Source organism: Micropterus dolomieu, linkage group LG10 (genome assembly GCF_021292245.1).
Source record: "Micropterus dolomieu isolate WLL.071019.BEF.003 ecotype Adirondacks linkage group LG10, ASM2129224v1, whole genome shotgun sequence".
Lineage (NCBI taxonomy): Eukaryota > Metazoa > Chordata > Actinopteri > Centrarchiformes > Centrarchidae > Micropterus > Micropterus dolomieu.
The window spans coordinates 26,496,181-26,520,086 of NC_060159.1; the positions used below are offsets into that span (position 1 = coordinate 26,496,181).

The following is a 23,906-nucleotide window of genomic DNA, read 5'->3' on the forward strand; positions in this document are numbered from 1 at the left end:
TTAGGGCCTGAGTGGTTAAGACAAAGGCTGTGTAGTTTAGTTTAGTTTTTACTTTGGCGCATAATCAATACTTTATTTACATTTTCCATCAGTTTGAATGTCTTGAAGCAGATTTTTCTGCAAAAGTGAGGACGTCTTAAAATATAAAACTCTTCTGACGTCTGGTGAGGGGGGGAAAAAAGTTGCACTGAATCTGTATAAAAACGCCATTTATTTTACCTTTAAAAGTCGCATCTCGAGTAGAAAAGTTTCCCACATTCACACGTTTTGAGTCGTCTTCCACTTGTTGGTGTTCAAAGGTCCAACCCTTTATTTTTGTTGACCATAGAAGAGTTTTCCAACTGGTTTCACTTGAAAATATGAGAAAATTAATTAAATATTGGATTTTACCTGCTGTTGTTAGAAGCATTTCTGCTGAAAACAAGCAGGCATCAAAATAACATCTGGGCTTATGGCAAGTTACAGAAATACTAGAAGTCTTTTTGCAGTTGTGGATTAAAAGTAAAGCTGAAACGTAAATCCTCTCGCCCCCTCCAGAGACCTCTAATCTTTCCGGTAACGTCCGAAATCACCTCCTTTTCGTCTGGTAGAGCAGCGAGATGTTTAACCTTTGAACAGCCGATGGTCTCAGCAGGTAAAAGTTAACTCGGCGCACCTTTAAGACAGCGATGGTGCACTTTCTCATCAGATTACTGCGGCTTCCTCTCTGCATCCTCTCGGGGGGGCGTGAATGAGTGATGTCATGCCAGCCTCTCCTCCTGGTTCCTCTGTTTGTATGTCTGCGGCTAATTGGCTCAGGCCGCCTCTCGCGGCGACATGAAGCAGGCACTAAAGGTGACTGGCAGAAGCTTAGCTCGCTGCCAAAGCCTCACGTGCTTTTGGGAACACAGTACAGCCGATCGGGTCCGAGGCCAGCTCCTGCTAATCGTGAAACCCAGAGCCTACCCAATAGGATTAGAGGACCAGCAGGGTCCCGCCTCCAACTTCCCGGTGTTCTAAAAAGGGCAAATCCCGGTCACGGATTAATCAGGCCTGTCAGCAGCACGCCAACAGCCCGGCCCACAGCTGGAGAGGAGCTGTACACTTTATACTGTCAAACGGTCATTTATAATTTAATACCACTCCACTGCAGCTTCTCCACGCCGTCGCACCAGAGGTGCTTTTTGACTTCCTGGCGACTGGAAACAGCACGCATTTTAATGATGTCCATTTCTCTTTTCCTTTTTTAACAGCGATGCTGCTAATCCTGTTTTTCCTTCGCTTTCACCTTAACATCTGCAACGAACCCGTAGCTCCAACCGGTGTTACCTGAATCTGTTGTATATTTAACCTGTGATTCTTGTTCCTGTGGTGACTCCCAGGTGGGTGGAGTTTACTGGAAAAGGTTATTCAACACATAAATGATTTTAGCCATTTAAAAGTTGAGTATTGCCACAGTCGTCTCAGATGTCCAGAGTTACTTCAGCCTAAATTTTTAAAGAGCTGTTTCACCGTCTTGTTTTTGAAGGATAATTCTGTTTGTTTTTCGTCTTACTTTTTGTAGTTTTTGCCGTTTGCTGTTCTGTTGGCGATAACAACAATTTAGTCACCAAGTTACTAGCTGAGATTTGTGAACACATAGCTTTTAAAAAAAGGGATATTTTTGTTTCTCATTTATCTAAACACTGTTCAAATGAAACAAGGAAGGAAAGAAAACAAAATAAATCGCTCTGTCGGTTCTGATCATGCTCGCCAGAGATCATTTCCAGTAGGTTCCAGAAACACGAGCATTCAGACGATCAGACGGGAAACAAACGTATGAGAGCAATACTTTAGAGACACACTTCCTGTTTTAGGGTTCATTTGCTGGCATTTCAGGTGTGCTCACTTTCAGTTTGACCTCCAAATTAAGTGGTTCAGGTAATCTGGATAAACTGAAGGCAGCCTGTCTGATCGGCTGACTGCTCCTGTTTGAATAAACCGGGCCTTTCTAAAAATGTTCTGGGGTTTCTTCTGGGGAGTGTTGACCTCACCTATCTCAAAATTCTCAGAAAACCTCAGCACAGTATCATTTCTACGCTTTTAGAAAGGCTGATGAAGGGAATCCTCTGTAAGAAAATCCATTGAGCCTTGAAAGCTAAATCCCGCACAGTATTTATTGTCATAATTATTATAATTACTTTAACTGTAAACTCCACCCATCTACTTCACCTTTACAAGTTAATACAACACTTCTGCAAATCCTTTCTGACCCAAGTTTGGATTTAAACAAATAACTCTACGCCCTCTGATCTCCACACACGTTCCCCGCTGCCGGTATCCCACGGTTCACTGCTGCGGGTCTTTTTTTGCTGACTTCCTGCGTCCTTTTTTGTCTGCTTCCTGTGTTAGAGGTCAACAGGTCCAGGCCTCCAAGGCCGCCGCCGGGGCCAAGAAGTACGAGCTGAGCAAGTGGAAGTACGCCGAGCTGCGGGACGCCATCAACACCTCATGTGGTGAGTGTTCAGTTTGTTACCGCAGACAGACCGCAGTGTTGCTGGAATCCATCCCAAAGCTGAGCCTTCAAAGAATCTCAATAAATAAGAAAAGGTTTTTCACCTCTGTTTAGTAGTTGACGCACTAGAAAGAGGCCTTATGATCACAGAGGGCAGTGATCATCAACTGGCGGCCTGCAGAACTGCTTCTGATGAAAGTATTGCAATATACGAGCGCTGCGTTTCAGTCTGGCTGTAAATGCGCGAGCAGGTCACAGCGTGTCCGTTAATAAAAAGAATCGTGAGGCCAGTGAAGATGCACACTCCTAAAAACCATGACGACTGCAAATGCAGAAATGTGTCTGTCAGTGAGATTTATCAAAAATGTGGTTATTTTCAAAATAAAGTGACAGTGGACTAGTTTGAAATATTGCAGCAGTCACCCCCACCTTCTCGTAACCAGGTAACCAGCTCCTTTCCCTGTTTGCAGATTTATGTTGTGTTCAGCATAAAGTCACACAATTATGGAAAAAGACAAATTGCTGCCTGACAAGTTTGTTTAGCTGCCCCAGACTTCTTCCACTTGCTGTTACCACCAGTAACTACAGGTGTGCACAATAACGCCACAAATGAATAATAGCGTTAAAAGTGTAATATTTAACCTACATCATGAACTTATGATCATTAGCACCTGTTTGGTGTAAATGTTTAATCACACACCTGACGATATGCCTGCAAAACCTCGGAGCGGACGCGGAACAATTGATGCTGGTTTGATGGCGAAGTGTTTAATTTCATGACAGTCAGAGTTATAATTACAATATTTTCACCGTCACTCGGCCTGAGAGCATTTTATAGTAAAGTATTTAGTTATAAATATGGATTTACTGTGTTTTTATGAGTCTGTTCACACTGATTTAGGCCAATAACTTTTATTTTGAGAAAGTGAAAATATTAAAATGCTAATAAGAGTCCGGCCCCTGCAGTGTCTGCTTGGAATAATTCTGGCCCTTTGAACAAAAGTAGTTGAGGACCCCTGACCGTGTTGATGTCTTGCTTAATGGATGTAGTTTTTAATTTAAATGATTTGCTACATAATACTGTTCTCTATAGCCCCGGTAAACGCAGAAAGAATGTCCGCCAATATGCCGCATTCACTCATTCATTCTGAAAGAAATATTGCGGCTTAATCCCGCAACCGTGTGCGGTTTCACATAGCGATCCGGCTTTCCTGGTTACCTGCTGAGTCCGCCCTACGCCGCACCCTGTGCAGACAAAAAAAAGAATTTAACCACGTAGCCTACTTTTATCATAGTGAAAGCACAAAGAGCAAGCACTGACTTTTGAGAACAAACGCTCTGACCCGCTTTGAGTGTTTCTGTCACCCGTTTGCGAGAAGCCGCACCTACATTTGGAGTGCACACGTATTCAAGCCTTTATGGTAAATCCACTGAAACGGACCGGAGCGAGCTGACAGGCAGGTTATTGACTTCATCCTGTCAGTTTCTCTCTTTACAAAGACAAGTAAGTATTATTTGTATAGCACCTGTCACAGATAAAAATCACAAAGTGCTTCACAATAAAATGTAAAACAACACAACAAAGTAAAATACAATGCATAAGAAAATTTAAATACAAATGGAAAACACAGAACAAAACCATAAAAACCCCTCGTCTAGCTAAACGCCTGCTTGAATAGCAGCGTCTTCAGTTGCTTTTTAAAAGAATCGACAGAATTAAGACAGAAAGGGAGGCGATCCTCCCACTGACCCGATGACCTCTGAGCTGTGTAGGGAGGAACTTGACCCGTGCAGGGCTCTAAAAGTAAGAACCAGGATTTTAAATTGAATTCTGTTCTGGACTGGTAACCAGTGAAGTGCTGCTAAAACAGGTGTGACGTGCGCTCTTTTGTTAATGTGAGTTCTGAACAGCCTGGAGACGGAAAAGCTGCTCAAACAAGTAAAAAGACTGTTACAGTAATCTAAAGGGGAGGAAATAAAAGCATCTCCAACTCACCCTTTTGACACCAGTGTTCTTAATTTGGAAATATTCCTCAGTTGGAAGAAACAGTTAGTTGTTTAGTGTTGTACTCAAAAACAACGCCTGAGCTCCTGAGTCACCAATATGCCATTTAATCTGAGGGATTCTACTTTTAGGGGCGATAATTAATTAGTGTTTCTGTTTCCTCTGAGTTCAGAAGCAGGAAGTTGTCACATAACCACTGTTTGATACTGGTCGAGCATACTCTCAGCAAGCAACAAGTGCTGCAGGATGAGGGTCCTAAGTCTGAAGAGAGGCTGTGAAGTCTTCATGTTACTGCCGCAGTATGAAATCGCCTAATAAAACCTTGAAGCGAAGGATGTAAATACGTCTTCCACCCCTCGTTACTGCAGCACAATAACAGATTAGTCGTGAGCTCAACAACATTTCAACATAACGGCGGTGAAAGGTTGAATTGGCTTCACCCTGATGGTGCAAATCCTGCTGCCTCCCCGGGCGGATTATGATCCAGTGATAAAGGTAATAAAAGGAGCCGAGGGGAGAACATCCACCGCTTTCCTCTGTTTTCTTCTCATGATATTGAGTTTAACCCGAGAGCTCACCTGTCCTTGTCCTACGCGGCAGGGGGAGCGTGGACGACGAGGACGGGGAGGGGGAGGGACGGCACCCGGCGGCGTCCCACAAATGAATGTGTGGGGAAAAGCAGAGCCTGTGGGGGGGCGGCGGCGGCGGCGGCGCGCACACACACACACACACACACACAGAAATGAGTCGGTTAGCTGTTAACAGGCCGCTCACCTCGCCTCCCAGACAGCGGAGGAGAGCGAATACTGATGTGATCACGTCCGCCGCTCACGATGATCCGCAGAATAAAAAGTCCAACATAACGAGCGGCGAGGGCTTGTTGACACCTGCCACGATGTCGTTTATCCCGCAGTGATTTCAGCGCTCACAGTAAATGGAAATAACCCCCCCCCCCACCCCCCAATCATCTGTCTGCTCAAAGTATTTTTGTCCAGTTGACGTTACCTAAGCACTTAGTGTGCATTAAGCATCTCATCGCACGCCGTTAGCCCTCGCGCCTCCGATGATAAATTGAATGTTTTTTTTGTTTTTTGTCTTTTTTCCCCACTAAAGTAATTTATCTGAATCATCCTGATGAAATGTGTTATCTTTATGCTGGCTGTGTAAAACATCTTTTGTCTCTCTCTCTCTGTGTATGTGTGAGAGAGTGAATGTGTTTCATGTTTTCATATCCCGGTGGGGACTTTAACCTGAATGCACCCTAACCGATGAACCCCCCCCAATCAATGTGTTAGTAAAAATGAAGTTCCCCGCGGGTGGAGAGCCTTTTTGAGGGTTAAGACTTGGGTTTAGGGTTCAGGTTACAATTGGATAGGGCGCAGGGCGGAAGGCGCAGGGCGGAAGGCGCAGGGCGCAGGGTGCAGGGCGCAGGGTGCAGGGCGCAGGGTGCAGGGCGCAGGGCGCAGGGCGCAGGGCGCAGGGCGCAGGGCGCAGGGTTGGGCATGTAGTTGTGATGGTTAAGGTATGAAGGAGATGTGATCCTCACAGGGATAGAGAAACTGATTCTTGAGAATTCGGATGAACAGGTTTTAATTTTGAAAAGAAATAAAATGTGGTATTAAGAAATCTAATTGTGTTTCTTGTACAAGATCTCACCAATCCAGCAATATTTCGGTGCGACCTCCTGATTTTGTAATTTTGTCAGACACAATAAAAATCCATATTATTTATTTAGTCTTATAGTGATTTAGAGCTTTAAAATCATTGTGTCTGCACCATAGGTACATAGATATATATATGTTATCAAATGTTGAATATTAAGTTTCGTTCATTTTTTATGCTATTTCACATGTATGTTCATCATGCAACGTTCACAGTTAGCATTAATCAAACAAAATAACAATTTGGGGCATAAAAAAGACATTTTTTAAATTTCAAAGTGACCATGAATTTAATAAATCTACTGCATTGTAGGAATATATATACACAACAAAAACATACAACAATATTTCACACAGAAGAATGTGTGTGCTCTGCTCATACGAGGGCACAATGAAAGGAATCAACCCAGCATGCAGACCTCTACACAGAGCTGATGGTGGTGGCTCTAGCTTATTAACTTGTCCTTCTCTTTCACGGTGTTTTGTGTGTCAGTCCGAACTGTTTTGTCTGGAAGGTTTGTTAGATTGATTGAACTGCAGGTATTTATTTTTTCTTCCCTTGTTAAACAAATTAATTAAGGACACTTTTGCACATGCTCACAATAAAGCGTGTGCTGCGGTGCGTGTGCGCGTCCCGGCGTTTGATCGGCATTCATAAACCTGTGGACGCTTATTTTCATTTCCCTGAGGAAATCCAGTGAAATCCGGTCACACGTTTACCGACGGCTTTTTCAGGGGTGTGTCGAGCACGCCAGAGTCTCTTTTGAATGTCGTTTAAGTAAAAGCTCTTAATAAACTCGACGTGAAACATTGGTGCAAAAAAAGTTCTCGCGCTTTTATTTTGGAGACACAATCACTTAAGAGGAAGTGATTATGTGAGTAACTGTAGCTGTCATGACTGAGATCTATTTCAGCACCAGCCGCTATTATTTATTATTTATTTTTCTGCTACCAATTATCGCCTGTTGCCGACCACTGATGTATAAATAAAGAGCTAAATAAAACATTACAAGTCATGTTCCTATTTATTGTGATCATAAATAGTATTCAAGCCTCCTTTGAGGAGGATTTGGATGTTTTTTGTCAACACCAACAAACTGTGTGTTAACAAACATACGGTACTGTGCAAAGGTTTTAGGCAGATGTGGAAAAATGCCGTACAGTAAGTAATGCTATCCAAAATAAACATGTTAATAGATTAGATTTATGATTTAACAGTGAGTGAACAGAAGAAGTCAAATCAACATGTGACCGCCCTTCGCCGTCAAACCAGCATCAATTGTTCCGCGTCCGCTCCGAGGTTTTGCAGGCATATCGTCAGGTGTGTGATTAAACATTTACACCAAACAGGTGCTAATGATCATAAGTTCATGATGTAGGTTTAAAAAAAAACAATCGTTAACCGAAACAGCCAAACGGCGCTAACACGGTGAGGCTGCTGGAGACGGGTCACTGTCAAAAGTCATACACGATGAGACGGCCAAGTGCTTTTGAAGAAGCACAAAGGACCGTAGACGCAGTGGTCGGCCGAAGAAACTTATTGTAGCAGATCAAAGACACATCGTGCTTGCTTCCCTTCGCAATCGCCAAAGATTTCCGATCAGAAGAGCCCAGAGCCGCAGAAAACACTACATAGTCTCAGCTCCTTAGTTCCAGTGAGGGGAAATCTTACTGGTACAGCATTCAAAGATATTTTAGACCGGGGGTACATGGAACGTAGTGCCTCAGTTAATAAAGAAAACTTTAAGTTATGATTTACTAAAAGAAGAAATGCTAGACATAAACACCAGTTCTAGAAACTGCCAGCAAACGTTCAACGCATGAAGGTCAAATAAGCACAAAACACAGAAGAGTTCAAGTTATTAAATTGTAATTACAAACTTTACCACACGAGTCAGTCGGGGTGTTTCTCCCAGAAGGTTTTTGTACGGGACACTTTTTTGCATTTCAAAGGCAAAGAACCACAAAGTGATCGGCTGTCCGCTGAAAGATAAGTCACGATCTGAAAGTTTGTGTGCTGACGTAACCTGAACTCGTGTAGAAAACATCTGGTTACACTTAGCATGATGGATGATATTTAGTAGGATGTACGTTCACAATAACCAGCAACATTCTGCTATTAATAATCAGACATGACAACTGTTAAATTGAAATAGAAAGCTAAAGGTCACGGCTAAATGGTTGAAAGGCCCAGCAGTCCAAATGCAATCTTGACCGAACTTGTGGGGGGAAAAAAATCAGTGTCCTTAAAGGTCGTCTGACATTTACTTCTGGTAATAGTGTACTATTTATTCTTGCTGATTCTCCAAATCTGTATCCCACCCCCGTAGACATCGAGCTGCTGGCGGCCTGCAGAGAGGAGTTCCACCGCCGGCTCAAAGTTTACCACGCCTGGAAGTCAAAGAACAAGAAGAGAAACACCGAGACGGAGCAGCGGGCCCCGAAATGTGTCACCGACTACGGTACGTCACCTCACACCAGCGTGTGTTCAGGACAGATGTATTTTCTGAGATGCTCTTTAAGCTTCATTTACAGAACAAATATAGTCCTCTGCTATTCCTGTAAAGATGCTCCTGGTTTATTACACTCCTCAGTAATCGTTTCTGAGAAAGAGTCATTTAATTTTGTTTATTAGTCCACAGCAAGAACAAGCTTACATAAAGACACTGATAAAATGACTAAAGGTACTTAAAGCTCTGTGCAGACAACGTAAGGTTTATAAAGCCATGCGTACGTTGTCTAAATTGTTTCGTAAACATGCATCTGTAACAGTCATATCTGAATCATCATCATCACCATCGTCGTCAAACTGTAGGAAAAGATAACGGGTCATTTATTTCACAGTGCAGCCATCGAAACAGACTTTATAAAATGCTGCACAATAAACAAAACGGTGAAAAGAAAATTTACACAGAACGATGTTAGCGACTTGTCAATCAGCTTGTAGCCCCGCCCTGAAGCCCCCCCTGCTTCCTGGTCTCTGTTCCTCTAAATGGGACCATAATTTACTAAATGAACATCACGCTGTGTTGAAGAAGACTTGAAACTAGCGACTGAGATCATAAACTCATCAGGAAAGTGTTTACTGAGGGAATAAATCAGCTGAGAAGGAGCCTCGTTTGCTCATAGACTTCTATACACACTTATTTTCGCCCCCTGCTGGCCGTTAGAGAGAAAGCAAGTTTAAGGCACTGATGCGTATCACAGTTGACGTGAATTATGGATGCACCTCGCAAAACCAAGCTAGCTAGCTCCACCCTCTCGTCCAAATACGGTCACATCTGGTTCCAAAAAAACCAACATGGCGACGGCCCAAAATGCCAAACACGAGGCTTCGAAACAGTGGCGTCCACCTTCTATGGTGCACGCGCTGTTTTGCACCTCTGGCCTCCGCCGTCACACACTGTGGCTTTGATGTAAATCTGTAATTACAGGTTTCACAGAAATATATTACTGAGATGAAACGTGGACAAAACCCACAAATTTAAAGCTGACCCCTGCGTATTTAAGACACGCTTAAAACTTTACGTCGTGGGTCGTCGACGGTTCGGCCTCAGACGACGTTAAAACACTAGGAACAAATGATCTCCGTCTCTCACCTCTCCGCCGCCATCGCCTTATCTACCCTGTGTCAAGTTGTCATGACGACAGGGAGCTCTTACTCTGAGCTGTCTATTGTGTGCAGCTCTGCTCAGACTGCTGATTGGACCGTGACACACACACACACACACACACTTTTTTTATCCTTCGCCCTTAATGTGAGAGTCACAGCTCCGTCCTGCTGCCGATCGGCTTCATGGAGACAAACAGCACTTTAAAAAAAAAAAACTGATGTGAAAAATCATAATTTTCCAGAGCCCGAAGCTTTCAGATTGCTTCTTTTTGTCCAACCAGCAGTCCGAAACCGTAAGACTCTTCATGTACGATTTATAAATGATAAAGAATAGCAGCAGAGCCTCAAGTTTAACAAGATGAAACCAGCAGCCATACCGACGTGTAGCCTGCTTCTGCTGAATGACTGACGCCAAGCAGATCGGTGCTTGGCGAGTACCTGGATCGGAGACCTCCGGGGAAAACTAAGTTGCTGCTGGAAGAGATGTTGGTGGGCCAGTAAGGCACAGGCTTCCCTCTGGTCATAATAATAATAATCCCCCAGTGCAGCAAAGGCGATGCTGTGCTGTAGGAGATGCCGTCCTTCAGATGACACGTTAAACGGAGGTCGTTAAAGATCCCATGGCACTTGTCACAAAGAGTGTTGGGTTCCCTCGTGTCTTGACAAAATTTCCAACCTGTCTTTCTCCATCTGGCCTTTTAATCACCCCCCCTGTTTATTTCACTCTGAAGCTCTTTAAGTACCTCTGACAAAGTTCTATATAAATGTAATGCATTATTATGATTATTTAAAAAACAATTCATTGATTATCAAAATAGTTAACGATTAATTTTCTTTCCATCGACTAACCTATTAAAGGAGACCTATATATTGTAGTTCTGTGACTCCTGTATGGCAGATTTGCATGATCTTTTACTGGCTCTTCATGTAGGCCTTCATTTCAGCCTCTGTCTGGAACAAGCTGTAGATGCTCCTGTCTCTTTAAGGCCCCCCCCTCTCAAAGCCCACTGTCTTCTGATTGGCCAAGACCTGAAGCAAGTTACCAGGCTGTTGCTGGGCGGTACAGACAGACCTGAGCGTTGCTGTGATGAGTAAATGACCATATATGGAATACCGGCTCCGTGTGTCTTAGAAAATACTTTAACCTCATTACTTGAAGCTTTGGTCATGTTTAACACGAACATCCAACACTGTAGAATAAGTCCTATAAAATGGAAAAGAATAATAGGGTCTCCTTTAATCGACTTCTTGTTGCAAAGCCAAAGTTTAAAGTGCGAAAATTAACCTGCACAAATGGACGTCATTTCACCAATGTTGTGACCACACAATCTCATTTAAGTATTCATTTGAGTGTATTATCAGCCGAGCAGCATTATCGCAAAAAGAATTAATCAAATGAAAAGGCAGAGACAGAGGTGTGCTCGTCCTGAGTGCTTTCTAATTTGAATAAGATCACTGAGACTCTTGAGAGATGTGTCGTCATTTGATGGCTCAGTCTGTCTTCGTCTCTCTGTTTTAGTCCACAGCTGAGAGCGACAGGATGGATCAGACGGATAAAGGCCAGAGGGGGGGTGATGAGTGACAAAGGTCCTCTCAGATATACGATCATCTATTACACTGGCGGCCAGAGGAGCTCAGTTAATCTGCAGGAAACAACAATAAGTTAGCTCCGTCACGCTGCGTCCAAACGGCCTTTTATGGTCTTTTTGTGGGATTTGTTGACAAAAAAAAAGAAGAAGTTTTACTGCGTCATTGTCAGAAATCTACTGCTTAATTTGACGTTTAACTTTAACATCCAGTCTTTGCACACATCTCACAAATTCTCCCAAAGTCGCACTGAAGGATGATGATGATGATGATGATAATAAATGTTCTCATTAGGACTCATTAGCAGTAAGCTCAGCTATCATCTCATATACATCAACAGTATTTGTGTTTTCATTCTCGTCTGTCTCATTACGTGTCTCACTTGTTTCACTGTTTGCTGCCGTGTTGCATCACTTCCTGCGGTGTTCGTCCGTGTAACCTGGCATGTTTACTTTCAGATCATGCACCACCTGTGAAAAAAGCATGTAAGTGGTCCTCCAGTGTGGAACGCTACTAACCACAGCGCTACACCCCCTACCTCCCCCCGCCACCTTATTAACCCTGCACTCCCGACCCCCCCAGCATACAGGTCTGCTCCTAACTGGGATCGCTGTTGGCCTCTGGGTTTGTGCTTTGGGCTGCTCGGCTTGATGGAGGAGGAGGAGGGTGGATGGGTTTTCACGGCAACCGCAGCCTCTATTGACACACGTGTGTTAAAGGGATTATTTGTCGCTGTTTTTGTCTTTTTGACCGGTGCACCGGCGCCAGCTCTCGCCCAATTTGCGAGACTCCTCCCTGGCAGCTGTAACAGTTTTGATAAAGAGCTGAGGTAATTCCCCCCGAGCTCTTAAGGCTGCTGTTATTGATACTACTACAGGGAGGGATTCTGAAGGAAGAAAAATGGAGAGAGAGAGAGAGGAAGGGCAGAAGGCTTTCAGGGCAGGTTGCCTGCGTTGTGTTTGGCGACAGATGATAGCATCACATTTTACAGGAGCGTGACGGGAGGAAAAAGGCCGCCACACCCGCTGATTGGAAGAGAAATGTTGTATCACTCCTGATTTAATGAAGATTGCATATACATAACAGCCCGTTCAGCTGTATGTGGCGGGAGGTTGTCTGCCGTCTGAGTGTAAAGCTGGCCATGTTTACGTTTGATGGTTTTCTTTCCAAAATGAATGATTCATCCAAAATCTTTAAAAATCATCTGGGTCTCCATTGAAATCCAGACTAAGAACAAACACATTCAATCACTCACTCAGAAACCCTCTCTCCTTACAGTATCTATACATAGTTTGAGATCCCAAACAAATACATTGGAGTTCCCGGGGTGGCAGCAACGTTTTTGATGCCCAAAACATTTAAAACTCGACAGCAATGATAAGCAAATTTATCAGCTCGTCTCCGAAAAATATCTGAAGGCTCGGCGAGCTAGTTGGTGAACTACTGTAACTGGAAAGTTTAACTCCAAAACACTAAACAAGTAGTGTTGTAGTACTCGAGACCGGTCTTAAGACCACTTTTTGATGGTCTTGATCCCGTCTTGGACTCGACCGCATTTGTACTCTGTCTCGTCTCGGTCTCGGACATTGAGGACTCTGGATTTTATTTCAAGACCATAACTTTGGGAATATCCATAAATTGCTTTTGCATCGTCTGATTTATTTGTTAACATCCTAACTTTGATTGTATGTAAAACATATTGCTCTAAATGCAGCCAACAACCCTAATTAAAAATGTGCTGTTACCGTTATCGACTGTCCCCCCCTCCCCTAAATACTTCATTGATTTCAGCTCTTAGTGTTTGTGTGAGGGTGTTTTAGTGGGAATGTGGATCTTTCAGATCAATTTAAGAAATACCTGTGATCCTGTTCCACATTTTATTGTGGGTCATGTAATGTGGGGAACTGGTCTTGGTCTGGACTCTGTGTCGCCCTGCCTCGGTCTTGGTCTGGACTCTGTGTCGCCCTGCCTCGGTCTTGGTCTGGAAATAGTCTCAGCCCCTAAAAGTCTTGGTCTGGACTCGGTGTCGCCTGGACTCGGTGTCGCCCTCCCTCGGTCTTGGTCTGGACTCTGTGTCGCCCTCCCTCGGTGTCGCCCTCCCTCGGTCTTGGTCTGGAAATAGTCTCAGCCCCTAAAAGTCTTGGTCTGGACTCGGTGTCGCCCTCCCTCGGTCTTGGTCTGGACTCGGTGTCGCCCTCCCTCGGTCTTGGTCTGGACTCGGTCTCGCCCTCCCTCGGTCTTGGTCTGGAAATAGCCTCAGCCCCTAAAAGTCTTGGTCTGGACTCGGTGTCGCCCTCCCTCGGTCTTGGTCTGGACTCGGTGTCGCCCTCCCTCGGTCTTGGTCTGGACTCGGTGTCGCCCTCCCTCGGTCTTGGTCTGGACTCGGTGTCGCCCTCCCTCGGTCTTGGTCTGGAAATAGTCTCAGCCCCTAAAAGTCTTGGTCTGGACTCGGTGTCGCCCTCCCTCGGTCTTGGTCTGGAAATAGTCTCAGCCCCTAAAAGTCTTGGTCTGGACTCGGTGTCGCCCTCCCTCGGTCTTGGTCTGGACTCGGTGTCGCCCTCCCTCTGTGTCGCCCTCCCTCGGTCTTGGTCTGGAAATAGTCTCAGCCCCTAAAAGTCTTGGTCTGGACTCGGTGTCGCCCTCCCTCGGTCTTGGTCTTGTTTTGTCTCTGTTCCTGACTAAAAAACGGGTAAAACGTTCTAGCTAACTGATACTAGTTCAGTCACTAACAGGAGTTGTTTCAAAAAGCAGTTAATACTCAGACACAGGGATACAGAAAACAAACCTGGAGGGTAAAGCTCAGCTAATGTGACAGTAGTTTTCTAGATTTTGGCCCCTTCGGTTCTCCGTTCCCTCAAAGGTCAGCGCTGTCAGGACGGTTGGTGAATTGGATAAAACATGTTGCTGTTGAGTTTTTTTGAAGTGCTTCCAACATCACAGAAGAAATTACATTTACCTCCCATTAAATTTTGTTGCTATTTGGGTGACCTTTCCCTTCAAACCTCTGGATTGGGCATTTAGAGGAAGAATTTATCTGCTAATTCGTGGCTGACTTCAGACTCTGTTCATGAAAGTTGTCGTCAGGTGAAAACTTTGACTGGAAGACATTTTAACCCTGAGTGTCCTGATGTTTGTTGACAACAGATAAATGTTTTTGAGAAACCTCTGCAGATCAAAATACAGGAGCAAAAATCACATATTTCACCGTCTGCCCCGCTGGTGTCGCAGCCTCAGTGTTTTGGTAGCTGCTCTTCATCTGTACGAGCAGGTCACAGGATCCACCTTTGTTTTCGTCAGCCTTGAAGCCTGAATGCGGCGCTCGACCCCTCAATGAGTCACCTAAAGTGCTCCGGCGCTTTATAGCAGGAAGTCAGGAAGTACGACAAACAGTAATCAACAACCTGAGAGGATCCAACGGGGAGTTCAGTTCAAGTGCCTCTCTGAGGAATGTTTTCTTTTTCCCATTTATGAAAGTTGTTAATGTGTGAAGGTGAAGACGACGTGTTTGTGGGTGTAGTTCCTATTCACTTTCTCGCCTGTTGGAAGGTGACGTGAGGGCACCGCGTTGTTGGTGATTCATATTTTCATGAAAACTGCAAAGACTCATTTTAACAGTGTTTAAACCTTGGAATCAGTTTTAAAAGATATTTCATCTTTTAATGTGTCGAACAAGCAGATCTTCATGCTTTTGAATCACGTATTCAGTTGATTTAAAAGCCGAAAACAAGGTGAAATAACTTGTTAAAATTGAAAGTGTTTGCAGATTCAACAAGCTGCAGCTCGCGTCTCTTTAATATGTAGAGAAGCTCCCTCAGTCTCTGTAGATCCTTATTTTACGCTCCACTTTGTAGAAAAATGCAAATAACCTAGGCTTTATGTTTCACATGAGTATGCAAACCCCTTCATAAACACCTGCCACGCTTCATGTCTCGCTGATTTCTTCCCTCTGTTATCAGCACTGCTGTGATTGCTGCTGACCGAAAGATGGAGACCGGGTTTATTATTCAAACCTGATCCGGGAGCAGCCGAGTGGAGCTTAATGTTTACATGCAGTAAATGGGGACCTGCGATAAGAAACCCACCTGCTGAAGTGATGTTTGAACAGGAAATCAGCTGACATTTAAACCCGGTTGTGCTGACTGTGATTCGCTCTTCCACGTTCGCTTTATTTTTTATTTTTCATTTTGCATGAGCCCTGCTCCAGTGCGTTCATCTGTGTATTAACAACTTTACAATTGATGTGAATGCACCTTGAAAGCACTTTAAGGTCAAAGTGAAGCTGCAGTGCAAGTTTAAATTGTGTAGGACATTTCAACAACAAGGCAATTCAAAGTGTTTTTACATGAAAGCAACATATCGAAATATAAAAAAAAGATTTAAATACGACTGTTAATTTTTTAAATGCTGCATGCAGTTCAAGGTTAAATGTCTTCTTTTCTAATGCTGGTAGGTTTGCAGCTGTTTTCATACATATTAGGGATGATAAGATTCACGGATTTGCATCGGTGCACCGGAAGAAAAGTTCAAGATGCAACTGCCCCGATTAAAAAAAGTGTGCAACAGTTACAGTTTGGGAAACTCAAGAGATATTGTTTCAAACTATGCCCAGCAGAACTGCTTGCAAGACTGGTGAGAAAAATAATGCAACTTCCTTAAACTGTTCAGCTGTTAAATGTGTGAGGGGTTACAAAGCTTTTGTGAGGTTTGTTTACTTACGTGGCAGTACAACAGAAACAAATATGTGAAGTAAAAATGGCTTTTTTTGTTAATTAATGATTTTGCTTAACAACAAAAGAAATAAAATCAAAACCATATTGAATTGCTAAGAATCATATTCTTATGCATCTTGTAAAATTACATCCGCATTGTGTTGAATCAAATCGGCCTCACAAAAAGCAAAAGTCAACCCTCATTAATCTTGAGATATTGTAGAAGAGATTCATCCCATGTGGACAGTCAGGTTGAAAGTTTCCCAAACAGAAATCAGTTCTCGTACTCATCTTCTTGAAATTCTAACGGTGCACCTTTCCAAGTATAAAACTTAAATTTTCAACTTAGATCACTGAAATTTTAAATAACTGAAATTAATTTTGTAGTAGTTAATATGTCCATTTGAAGGGAACTTCTCTGTAAGGAGGTCAGACTTGCACCTACCGGAGCTGGTGAAGACAATATTTAGCTCCAGGGCACTTCAGCAGGGTGGAGGCTCAAACTCTTCCATAAGTTAATACACAGGTTGATGAACAGGAACAAGGCGACGCAAATTTTGACCATCTTTCCCATAAACTTACCCCAGCCTGCATGTAGACATGGTCGCTGGCTCCTGATTGGTTGCCATCATCTGTGGAAGATGCCTAACTTGTTTTACCCCCCTCCCCTCCTCCAATTCAATCGACAGCCCAGCAGAACCCAGCCCCGCCCATACCGGCCCGGCAGTACGAGGTGGCCATGAACCGACAGCAGCGCTACTTCCGCATCCCGTTCATCCGGCCGGGGGACCAGTACAAAGACCCCCAGAACAAGAAGAAGGGCTGGTGGTACGCTCACTTCGACGGGCCCTGGATCGCCAGGCAGATGGAGCTGCATCCCGATAAACACCCCATTCTGCTGGTGGCAGGTCAGTACAGCACGGTCATGTGATGGACGTATGAGGGGGAGGAGGGGGGATCGTGGTGGAGGAGGGAATAACGCTAACATTTCAATGTTCAGTCCATTCTTTACACGTTTAGTCTTGTTTTTGGTTTTGGAAAGGGAGAAAAAAGAAACTCCTTTAGATACAGGCGCAGACGGTGCATTAAGAGTGGAGGCAAGGAGGTAAGGAAACAGGAAGCATGGAGGGAAGGAAGCGGTGATGGAAATAGAGATGGAAGGATGCATGAAGGGAAGGACACATTGAGGAGGGAAGAAGGCAGGTAGGGAAAGGAAGCAGCAGTGGGGAAAGGAAGCTTGAAGGGAAGGAAGCAGGGAGGGAAGGAAGCAGCAGTAGGGAAAGGAAGCAAACACTAAAAGTAAAAAGTTGTTGTGTTTACCCATCTGTCCCAGCATGTGTGTGTGTGTGTGTGTGTGTGTGTGTGTGTTGATGAGTTAAACCCTCACGACTTCTACAAGCGTTTTTCCGGACTTTCTTTGACTTTCCGGATTACAGTCATCTGTGGGTTGAGGAGTGTTTGTGAGCTCCTGCTTTTTGAAACCATGTCGCCGCCGCACGTTGTGTGATTTAAAAAGTGTGTGTGGTCGTCAATCAAAAAAAAGCCCATATTGTAGTGAAATGGTTGGTATTTTGGAGCAGCAGTGTTCAGACAACAGCAGTATGTGGGTGAGTAACTACCTCATATAACACGCCGCTGCAACTTGTTATTGCCTTTAAGGCTGCAGATGCGGGCCGTTATACCGACTGGATGTAAAGTGCCGTTGTTGAATGTGTTGGAGGTGAAATATGTCATCTGCTGAAGTTCAGTTGCTCCCGCTCCTACAGTTTTTACAGAACAGCCACGTCCAAAACTAACCAACAGTGGTGTGCAGTAACTAAATATATTTCTCAAGAACTGTTCTGGTATTTGTACCAAATCAGCAGTTTAAAGGGGGCATTAAGTAATCTGTGACTTCAGATTTTAAGACGGTAAATACTCATTTTTATATTCGTCATTTTGTCATCTTGCTTTTATCAGTTAACTTTATTTACAGTAATAACGCAATTAACTTGTTAAATAATCTGCTTTAACTTTTGTGCAATGCTAAATATGTAACCTTTTGTAAGCTAGCTTTAGCACATTAGCACGCTAACATCCTAAATGTCAGTATCTCACTATGCTACACTACACTTTAGGTTAGTCATTAAAAAATTTAATGTTGTAATACATGAAGTAAAAATTGGGGGCTTTCAAATGATGTATGATTAAATATGGAGAGTTTTAAAGGGGCATTATGGAGTTTCCAGCGGCCACTAGCGGTGCGGTTCTAAGATTGCTACCAGGCGTGTTCTCGTATGTGTGCTCGCTTGAACTCATGAGCGAGTGTAACCCGAAACACAACCGCTTTCATACAGAAATCCTGCAATAAACGCAGCAACACCAGCATGCAGGCTGCGGCTTCTCACAGACATGTTCAGGATCTGTTACTTCAACGTTTCAGAGGCGGACTTTCTCCGTGTTTCTCCAGCTTTACTAATGCTCACTTTGTTCTTACTCGACATCATCTGAGCCCGTTTGGTCTGATGGGCTTCAGCACATAAACCTTTATTGTTGTTTTGTATCCTTACGTGGAGCCTGTGTTTTGCTGTGAGCCGGTTGTTTCATGGTGTTATTGGACTGCATGTCGTTAGCTGCCGTGTTGTCGCTGTAGCACGAGCTACACACTGCGCACAGGGCTGAATCCGACCCGGAGACCTCACATTAAAAGCAGAATAGTGACTGAGGCGAGCAACCGAGAAAACAGCCCTGTGCTTCTTTCATTTCTAAGTGAGTTTTGAGGCCACTGACAATTTGATTAATTTCATTGAAAAACTTACATATAGCCCCTTTAAAAAGACAAGTCTAACTTTTATAAGGACATTTACACTATCTACTGTTGACAGTTTGTATGGTTTATATATATTATTCCAAAACAAATCCACATTTTATTAAAGTGTGGCAGTTGTCAAATAAGTTGAAATCTAAAAATTGACAGATTGAAACAAAATCATCATTTTGGACGGTGGCCTAAATGCAACGTGTAACTTCAGCATGCTAGCCTGCTAACACGCTAAACATTACATTTACCGCACAGAGCGTATTGGAGAGTTCAATGGGCCGTTGCTCCAGTACAGTTCAAACTGAAATAACTGCTCGCCGTTGTTGTAATCTAATTCTGACGGTTCTCTGATTGGTCAGGATCCGTGTAAAGTAAATGTTAAAGGCTGGTTTTAGGAGGATAAACCTGAATCCAAACGTTCATCTTTCAGGAAAGGACGACATGGAGATGTGCGAGCTGAGTCTGGAGGAGACGGGCCTGTCCAGGAAGAGGGGCGCCGAGATCCTTCCCCGGCAGTTCGAGGAGATCTGGGAGCGCTGCGGCGGGATCCAGTACCTCCGCAGCGCCATCGAGAACCGGCAGGCGCGACCCACCTACGCCACGGCCATGCTGCAGAGCATGTTCAAGTGACGCGGCCCGCGGCTCCTCACTGCAAAACAAAGGGACAAATGCACCAGCTACCTAACACAGATGGCGTCCGAGCGCACTGCACCAGGTTCTGACTGGCATTCAAGTGAACAGCGACTTTTGTTTTGGGTTTTTTGTTCTCAACTGTCCTTTTGGTTTTCTTCTGTTGCCGTTGTTGTTCTTGCAGGCTTTCAGTTCCTTCGAAGGGGGGCAGGGATGCTTCGCGTTGAACCCTATGCAGAAAAATCATACTAAATTATCACATCTGGTTGTTTTTCTGTAACATTTCTGCAAGTCTAACTACGAGGCCTTAACGCTACTTTAACAGGGTTTATTAGCCAGAAGTAGGACTTTTTTTGTTCAAAGCTGCCTCCCTAAACAAGAAAACTTAATTCCTTTTCTAAGTATGCATTCCTGATTATTACACTGAAGTCTCACCGGTGTGTCTCTTCCATCTTTAACAGCTAGCTGGTGATCCCTCTCTGACTTAAACCTGCTGTTTACATCGTCTTCACGTGGTTCTTAAACAACACTTGCACAAGGAGCCGTCAAGGTGATTCCTCCAGACTGCGCTCTAAATTAAGTCAAATATTTGCTAATACTTTTTTTTTATTTTACCTTTTGTCTTTCCAGCCGAATGTAACTTGAGACCTCGTTGATTCTTTCATGTCGTGATTCCTCTTTTTCTTGTGTGTGATTTAATGTGTAAAGCTAATGAGAAAAAGGTCTAAAAAACCTTTGAGAGTGAGACCAAACATCGCTCTAACTTTGAACCCTCGTTGGGTTGTTTTTGTTTAGATTTTTTTTTATTTTTTTTTGGCCAGAGCAGTAATTCAGCTCCGTGATTAGTTTCTCTCTGCGTTCATCAAGCAAAGCAGAAAAATGTGAAATGATTATGCAAATGCTGAGATGCAACTCCCCGCGGGCTGTTTGAGGCCAGATCAGCGCTGCAAGAAAAAAGAAAAATACATTCAAACCATATTTAGTCTAATCTGATCTTTTTACACAAGGAAATATAATTTGCCAATGCAGTGATTCCCAAGGCAGTTTCACGCTTTTCAGTGACGACGTCCTGAAAATATAAATCACTCCATCTGGCTGTTTAAATTAAAAATATCATTTGATTGCAGAAATGTTTTGGATGTTTTCCTGCTGTGTGAGAAGCTGTCGAGCACGACGTTAACGCTGCACGATGCACCGGTACGACACTGAATATTTTCTATACAGCGACCTTTCCAACTGGAATGTAGGAGTTTATATTTGAAAGAACTGTTTCTACTTCAGTGGCTCGGGTACGTGAGATTGTCACGTGAAGCAATAAATCAAACTAAAGCTGAGAGATGGGACGAGCCGCCTCCGACGGGTACATCAAAGATTTAAAGACAATCTGCTGCGACGTTACACCTTCCTCTTTTCACCCGAGGTCGCCAAGTCTGTTCCTGAGCTTTCTTTTCCTTTTTACGCTCTTCTCTCCGCACAGCAAAAAAGGTCACTTAAGATTGTCTGAAAGCATGAAGATCTGTCTTGCTGCAAAGTACCTGATCCCCTTTTACAAAACGGCATTAACATGCAGGGAAGCAGGCTGTTCGATGCGGTAAAAGATGTCTGGACATGTGGGCGAAGTAACTGCTGTTTAAACATATTACAACAACTATATATTACTGCCGAAGTTTGTAGAAATTCACTTTTCCAACTAGATTTACACGAATTCTACGCCAAAATCTAGGTGTTTTTTAATATGCAAATCACAACCTCTGAGCCTTATTGGTCAGGTGTTTCAAGTTCAACTTTGACGATTGTTTACTCTTCCGGATCCCTGCAGAAGAACGAAAAAAAAGCTGCTGTATCGCTCTCGTCAAAGCCACCAGACTCCATTGATAAAAACTGTAATTTTACCTCGCAGAACGCAGAAGTTGCTCGTCTACCGCTGCCTGGGTCAGTCAGTTTGTTTGTGTTATTGTGTGACGTTGTCGTTTTAAAGGGTTAAAAACACCAAAGTCACACAATAACACAAACTAACTGATCGAGGCGGCGGCAGGCCAGAGAAGTAAAATGACTGAAAAAATTTCTGTCAAGGGAGTGGCGTTTTTGTCGAGAGCGATGAAGCAAGCAAGAAATATCTTACTCTTTCAACAACAACAAAAAAGATCTATCTCTGAACCAAAAATACAATAATAGTTACTCTTTAAGCCTAGTTCAAGTTCCAAATACACAGAGAGCTACAAAGTTTAATACATGCAGCCATGACATTCACGTAAACAATTACAAGAAGCTTGGACATAAAGATGTCGACCGAAATGGCTTCAGCAAACGTATAGAAGCAGGTGAGACGAGGAAGTTTTCTTTTAACTTGTGCATTGACTGTGTATCAGACTGAATATCAATGTGAAGTAACTCCATGTTGTTATCTAGTCCGAAATTGTGTTGAAGCTACAGTTTGAAAAACCAAATTGTTTTAACCTCGATGCCCAGACATCAGCGCTTATACACTATAAAAATGAACAGCAGTGCTGCAGCTAAAGAGGTCAGACAGACAAAATCGGATCTTTTAACTGTAGAACTGATTTGCTGCTGGTATTGAGAGATTTCAAACTGCTGATATCGCGCTCTCTCTCTCTGTGTTCTTTCACTTCTGACAGCTGCCAACATGTGTGAACAGCTTTCACCGCTTCATTCTGATTTAAAAAAGGTGTATTTTCTCACCTCCAGATGAAACGACTTCATTGACTTAGTGCTGGTTTTTCTTTAGTTTAGCCGTTTCCTGCTTTACTTGATGGTACCTGTAACATCAGATCCCTGCAGTACAGCAAATGAAGAAACAGCCAGCCCTCGTAAAGCTTCAGACAGAGTTACACATTCGAGGATTTCAACTGTTTTTTAAAGGGTGACTTGGGTATTTTGCGCCTCATCTGGACCTTTTTCTCTATTTGTTTTTGCCACTGACAGACTCGGATTGTTATTACAAGTTTCTGGCAACATTATGGGAAGGATCCCTACAGAATAAACCTTTTTTTTTTTTGACTTAAGACCCTTTTTGTAAACCAGAAACAGAGGTTATAATCGCTCTCCTCAAAGCTACCAGACTCCATTGATTAAAAACAGTAATTTTACCTCACAGAACACAGGATTTATTTGTCTACTGCTGTCTTGGCCGGTTAGTTAGTTTGTGTTATTGTGTGACTTTGGTGTTTTTAACCCTTTAAAGCCACACAATAACACAGGTAGCGGAAGACCACAGGTATAAAATAACTATTTGTGTCAAGGGAGTCGATCTAGGGACTGTTCCTGGTTAAACAAAAAGGATCTCACGCTTTTACAAAAAAGGTCCATCTCTGAACCGAAAATACAGAAGTTACCCTTTAAACCTAATTTGAGACCTACAAAGTTTAATACATGCAGCTTAGACATAAATATCTCATCCAAAATGGCATCAAGAAACATACAGAAGCAGGTGAGACGAGCTGTTTTCCTATCTGTTTAAAGGCTGAGTGTAAAGGGATCACGATTAAGACCTCCAGTGTTGGTTTCAGTACCAGAGTGATGACCTTGAAATATGTCCTCAAATGTACAAGAGGGTGTCATCTGCATCTGCTACGATCTGTTTTCTCTCCCCACTCATTACAATCATTCCTCGGGAAACACTGCCTTCTTGTCATTTTTCTAACGCTGATCTCTCTAACAGATAAATAAATGCATTCCATGTTTCACTCACCTCTCCGCTCTTTCTTTGACTTCTGATGCTGCTGTCAAACCAAAAACCCGAATATATCTGCAAAACAGCTTCTTAAAGGAATTAAGAAAAATCAAGTCTCTTATTCGAGTTCATAGTTTGTATTTTCAACTAAATGACCATTTAACACTTTTTAAACAAGACACGTTACAGTTTGGTGGGTTTCTTCCCCTCAAACACAACAATAAACATCCGCAGATGTGTTGACTCAAAGAAAACAACAGTGATCATCTATTTACATTAACTGTACAAAAGAATACGATTAAGATCTTCCAGCTCTCAAAACGGTGATGCGGTTTGTTTTTGAAAAGGGAGATGTCACATGGTTTAAAAAGAGAAGCAACTAGAGCTGGAGGTGTGATTAAAAAATAATAAATAAGGGTCTTTGGTTTGAACTGAAGTAACTACCGTTGGATGAATTACTGTGACATTAATACAGACCCTCAGGATGAACTGTGACAACTTTGGTGATCCTCTGACTTTTCCTCTAGTGCCATCATCAGGTCAATACTTTGGTTTATGATCAAATACTTGCTTGCTTCCCATCAGCCTCAGCTGTACGCTGTGTTTACGGGAAGTTAAATGGGGACCGTCAGCATGCTGAAACGCTACATTAAGACGGTGACGGTTGTACAAAGTGAGAACTAGGGATGCACCGAAATGAAAATTCTTGGCTGAAGCCAAAACTGAATATAATGAAA

General features: G+C 43.2%; 1 protein-coding gene across 1 annotated transcript in view; it reads left to right on the top strand.

Annotated features, from left to right (window-relative positions):
* The window catches only part of myo6a (myosin VIa), a 173,263-nt gene extending 150,077 nt beyond the window's left edge, over positions 1-23,186 (top strand). The window contains exons 32-36 of the mRNA XM_046060244.1: positions 2,371-2,474; positions 8,470-8,601; positions 11,798-11,824; positions 16,738-16,956; positions 19,279-23,186. Of these exons, the coding sequence (XP_045916200.1) occupies positions 2,371-2,474; positions 8,470-8,601; positions 11,798-11,824; positions 16,738-16,956; positions 19,279-19,478 (682 nt within the window). The 3' untranslated portion in view covers positions 19,479-23,186. The remainder of the gene's footprint in view (positions 1-2,370; positions 2,475-8,469; positions 8,602-11,797; positions 11,825-16,737; positions 16,957-19,278) is intronic.
* The last annotated feature ends 720 nt before the right edge of the window (positions 23,187-23,906 follow it).